The sequence below is a fragment of the Salmo salar genome, chromosome 25 (genome assembly GCF_965601325.2).
Source record: "Salmo salar chromosome 25, fSalSal1, whole genome shotgun sequence".
Taxonomy (NCBI): Eukaryota; Metazoa; Chordata; class Actinopteri; order Salmoniformes; family Salmonidae; genus Salmo; species Salmo salar.
Genome location: NC_138315.1, coordinates 1,652,049 through 1,657,726, shown reverse-complemented (window position 1 = coordinate 1,657,726; position 5,678 = coordinate 1,652,049). Strand labels below are relative to the sequence as shown.

At 41.5% G+C, this 5,678-nt stretch overlaps 1 protein-coding gene across 1 annotated transcript; it reads left to right on the top strand.

Moving 5' to 3' along the window:
• The first annotated feature begins 505 nt into the window (after positions 1 to 505).
• Positions 506 to 5,384, top strand: LOC106586042 (zinc finger protein ZIC 2). The gene is made up of 3 exons (XM_014172835.3): positions 506 to 2,627; positions 3,974 to 4,137; positions 4,365 to 5,384. Exons 1-3 carry the CDS (start codon positions 1,649 to 1,651, stop codon positions 4,560 to 4,562), a joined length of 1,341 nt encoding a protein of 446 aa, XP_014028310.1. The 5' UTR covers positions 506 to 1,648; the 3' UTR covers positions 4,563 to 5,384.
• Positions 5,385 to 5,678: the final 294 nt, after the last annotated feature.

Below are 5,678 nucleotides of genomic sequence, written 5' to 3'. Positions count from 1 at the left end.
TTTTCTTTATTAGCCCGTTGCGTTGTAATATGAAGCTCTGTTGTCACCAAACTCACCCACGTGTAGGGCAAATGCTCACCAAATTATGACTAATCCGAAATAATGTGTACAGGCCTATGCAATATGTTTTGCATTAGTGCTATCTATAGTTAAACTCATCTAACGCATTTCGTTTTTTGCTTTTGCAGGAGAGAACGTTCAAACATAGGCTCGTGCTGTTGATTGCAGCTAAAATAAACAATAGTCATTTTTTGCGGCTAAGGCAAGACTGACAAACTGTACAAGATATCTAAGCAAAATGGACAAAGCACCGACCCAGCTCTCTATGAAAACAAGGTAAATGTAAACCTCGGGTGCGTGGAGGTGTAATACTTGAACAAATGTACGTAGGCTATAGGCTACATGAGTCTATAGCTCACTGATGGCTGTAGGTGCAGAGGCTATGAACATACACAATTTTCTTTATAGGGGTAAATGATCAGCAACAATTTTAAGGGAGTACTCTAGAGTCTGCTGTGTAATCAGTTTTATTTCATGAAATGGTATGTTGTGTTCTGATATGCTTCTGTTTCTGCTGTATATTCCTACCTTTCTATAGCAGAGCTTGTGATATGCATTTACCCATAAACGTGCGTTATTTCGCACATATAAATACTGTATTTATTTGTAAGAGAAACACGGTCAATATATAAAATAGTGGTTTGGCTAAATGATTGACTCTCGTTTCTAATTAAATCCGCCTGTCTAATGATGAATTCACTATTGCTGTTTAAAATGAATGACATGTGCACACCCCACCTTCTACCCCAAAACCCCATTCGCTAGTTCACTTACAGTTATTTCTTTAACTCTATAGCTCAGGTTTTTAAACACCATTATCACACAACGTGCAATGTCGTATTGTCAATCCACCCGTTATACATCAACCTATAAAATTAAGGTTTTAAGGCATCATATCCGATACTATTTTCTCTCCCTCTCTCTCTCTCTCTCTTCCCCCTAAATGCCTCTCCTAAAAAGTAGGCGGCAATTATTAGTGGAAAATGGCGATCAGCTATTAGTCGCTAAAGCGGTACCTGCTATTGGAGGGGCACCTGGGATTGATGAGACACAGTGGCCAATGAGACAGCGTGGAATGAATGGCCGGGCTTCAGTTAAAGGGGGCGTAAGAGGAGCTAGTGCCAGTCCACGGAGAAAGAGGGACCCTCCGCAATAAACACAGGCAAGCGAAAGAAATAAACACACAAATCGGAACAACAATCCGAGATGCTGCCAAACCCCGCTCTCTCTTCGTGCTAGGACAGATATTAAGATAATTATTCAATTCTTCGTGTGTGTTTAAAAGCAATCAACATTCCCAGTTTCCAGAGGAAAAACGCAAAGGAATCTCTTTACTTGGTTTCATGGGGATTTTTTGGTTGCTGTTAAAAGTTAACTACCAGTGAATATAGACGTGTTCGGTAAGACAAGTTGTATAGGGTTTTTTTCTTCCTATGAGTGGATCATCGCTTTGAGCTTCGCCTGATATGGTGTTTCCATGCATGGAAGTTGTAATTTCCATAACTGAATAGACAATTGAATTGTAATTTTTCTACTTTTTTTTGTTATACACACAAGCTGATTCGAACGAAATTCGCTTTGAGAGACCATGTTGCTGGACGCAGGTCACCAGTTCCCCGGACTGGGAGTTGGCACGTTTGCCAGGCATCACTCAGCAAGCGAGATGCAGGAGAGAGACTTGAGTTTAGCACAAAATAGCTTCGTCGACTCGGCACACATGGGTGCGTTTAAACTGAACCATGATCTTTCTCCGGGACAGAGCTCTGCCTTCACCTCCCAGGCGCCCGGCTACCCCGCAGGGGCTTTGGGGGCTCATGCAGCCCATGTCACCTCGTACGCGAGTTCCCCGTTCAACTCCACCAGGGACTTTCTCTTTCGCAGCCGAGGCTTCGGAGAATCATCTCCGGCGAGCAGCCAACACGCTATTTTCGGCCCCACGGCGGGGTCTCTTCATCATACCCACACAGACAGCCAAGGCCACATTCTGTTCCCCGGCATCCACGACCAGCATGGGTCCCACGGATCCCCGAATGTGCTCAATGGGCAAATGCGTCTTGGACTACCGGGCGAGGTTTTTGGGCGTTCCGACCAGTACCACCAGGTCTCCAGCCCAAGGACCGACCCTTACTCGGCCGCCCAGCTCCATAACCAGTACAGCAGCATGAATATGAACATGGGGATGAACATGGGAGCCCACCACCACCACCACCCCGGTGCCTTCTTTCGCTACATGCGGCAGCAGTGCATCAAGCAGGAGCTCATCTGTAAATGGATCGACCCAGAGCAGCTGAGCAACCCCAAGAAGAGTTGCAACAAAACTTTCAGCACCATGCACGAGCTGGTCACGCACGTCTCCGTGGAGCACGTCGGGGGACCGGAGCAGAGCAACCACATTTGCTTTTGGGAAGAGTGCCCCCGCGAGAGCAAACCGTTTAAGGCGAAATACAAACTGGTGAATCACATTCGGGTCCACACGGGTGAGAAACCCTTCCCCTGCCCCTTCCCTGGATGTGGCAAGGTCTTCGCAAGGTCGGAAAATTTGAAGATTCACAAGCGTACACATACAGGTAATTATACGATATTTATAGCATTTTACCTCTCGCATTTATTCGTTTCGCAAATGTACACTGCACATTTTAGAATTCACCATGCCAATGCGCCATGCTTTATTTCATCATAGCCAATTGTAACCTATAGCCTGCAAAAAGCGCCTTTTCTCGTCGCCAAAATACCCCAGTCGATATTTAATCAATAGTGGTATTTTTAGACTGCCAAAGTAGACATTCACATCTATGGTCAAAGTAGATTTAGATCTAAAAAAAAATAATTCGCTATAGCCTAAAGTGTGGATTCGATTTTCCAATAGTACCCTAATCACATAGCTGGCGAGTCTGGAAACAATTAGCGTTTACACAGTTTTGAAGAAATGAAATGTCTCGCAGCAATTTGCTAAATTATGTAATATGCTTTTGAGGTTTTGTGGTTCGTCAACTTTAAAATGGTTCAAAGGCGAGGTTAAGCAGTCCATTGCTTGCGCGGAGTAGGCTATAGTAGCGTAAATCTCATCAACCGGTTTAATGTTCATGCAAGACTGAGCTTTTAGGATTCTATCCGGAATGCCTCGCCTCTTTTTCAGAAAATCGATTTTGTTATTTTATTTTGTCCACTGAGAAATAATGTTTGGCTTTTTGGTTTTAGGAAATCGTTTGGTGTGCTTACTCTTCAGTCGCATGCGAGTGTGAATGTGTCATGACTCTTTTCTTTTCTCACACAATCTATTGATACTAGGTGCTAGACATTCGGATCCACACATTACCAGCCTTTCAAATTTTTACTATTTTCTGGGGGGATGCAGCTATGGAATTGGTCAGGTGCTAATTCGTTATTGTTTCGAATCAAATGGCGCGCCCTCTGCGCCAGAAGCTTTTGCCCCACATGGGATGTTTACGTTTCGATTATATATATTTAAGTCATACTGGAGCCTAATTAAGCAATTTTGCATTTCATTTTGGAAGTAGGATATTGAGTAAATATTCTTAAGTAATTTTACATACTACTTACATTCAATTGCTATGATTCAAAACAAATAGCCATAGGCCTAAATGTTTTGCTATTTCTTAAAACCCACAATTTCCTGCATAAAAGAGAACGTCTGGTCCCACAAATAAAGTTAACCCTATTTAAATGAAGTTGGTGATACAACTGAGATTTAACCGAATAGAAGGCATGTGTGAACACCACTGGATTCACTAACGATGACGAATAGCTATATGACTTAACCCGCTACTCGTGGTTGAATGGCCATGTTATTGAACGCAACTCGTATAGCATTAGGCCTAAGGCATAGTCGTTTTGTAGGCTTTTGCTGAGGAACTGCATCTAACGTGTCTGTTGTATCCCTATTTTTATGCAGGAGAGAAACCATTCCAGTGTGAGTTTGAAGGCTGTGACAGGCGGTTTGCCAACAGCAGTGACCGAAAGAAGCACATGCATGTCCACACGTCTGACAAACCATATCTTTGCAAAATGTGTGACAAGTCCTACACACATCCCAGCTCTCTTCGAAAACACATGAAGGTAAATGGACTTTGTCTTTTACTTTCCAGCTGATATTAGTATGTAGCCTAAGACTTGTTTACGTCTGTGTTTTGGGTGCTTAGGACATGTTTGTCGGGGATTTGGTTTTCCTCTGTTATTTAGGCCTACACAATTACGTTCCCCATCATTCTTGAAGCACTTTGAAGTCATACTTCACAATTTCCCATCATGATATCATATACAAATAGTACCTGCACTTTTTCCAGGTCCACGAAGCGGCCCCTCCAGCGTCCGACTCCTCGCCTGCAGCCAGTTCTGGTTACGAGTCATCCACACCGCCCGGCTTAATCTCCCCCACCACCGAGACCCAAAGCAACAACAATCTTTCACCCGCGTCCGCAGTCCACAATAACAACAACGGTCACAGCAGCCTATCGTCTAATTTCAGTGAATGGTATGTTTAGGACGGAACCGAACAGCGAATACAGAACCATTGCTCAGAACCAGCGCAGGAGATTCGGACACTCGTGCACCGAGGAGAGCATGAATACCATGAACGCTTCAAAAGCATAGAAGTAGATTTAAAACCACCAGAGAAGAGAACTCACTTACCAACAGAAGAAAATATGTAATATGTTCAAGGAGCATTCAATATATTTGTAAATAATTATTACACTCCCTCTTTCCCATTGGTTGTGATAGATTTTTGTCGTTCTTTGGTGTATAGATGTTCCTTCAATGGTAGCTATTTCTCTAACTGGACTTATAGTGCACATATTACGATTCAAGTTGTATTATGATGTTAAATATTGTGATCCTAAGGCAAATTGATTGTAACTATACTAAACATCTATAAACTGGAAAGAGTGCCAAAGTTAACACTTAACTCAAACAGTCCACCATATTTTGCTTGTGAATGTTGGCTTATATTTTAGTTTGCTGGGCTTAACTTGTGATGTTTTGTGCTTTGCAAGTTTTTAATTGTGAAATGCTATCTGGAAGAATAGACGTTGTGCCGTTGGATTTTCTGTAACTACATCCTTCCTTTTGTAAATATCTACTGCCATATTTATCCGTTTGTAATTAAATTATGGTATTTACTACAAATTAAACAATATTTATAAAGAATGTTTCTTTACTATAAATATGTACAATTATGAGCTAAACAGGGGCAGTTGTTTTGTTATGTGCTTTTGTTCAAAGTTAAAGAGGTGTTTTCTTCATTATTGTGATAAGAATTTTACTGCATACAAATATAATAAAAAGTGTTGCAAGTGTTAAAAAAACATTTCCCTCTCTTGATGTCTTCATACCCAGAATAGGCACACTGTAAAAACAATCCTGTTGTTTTTATGGTTATGGTTTTTATGGTGAATTATTGGCAAAAAAACGGTGAACATTTTACACTAATGCACTGTTAAACCAAAATGTATTTCGAATTTAGTGAAACATAGTTTACCTCTTTTTTGACATGTTTTATACTGTAACTTAAAACTAAGTGACTGACAGTAAAGTACCATTAAAAAAAACCTGGATTTTTTATTTTTATTAACAGTGCACTCTACTGGTGCCCGAAGCTG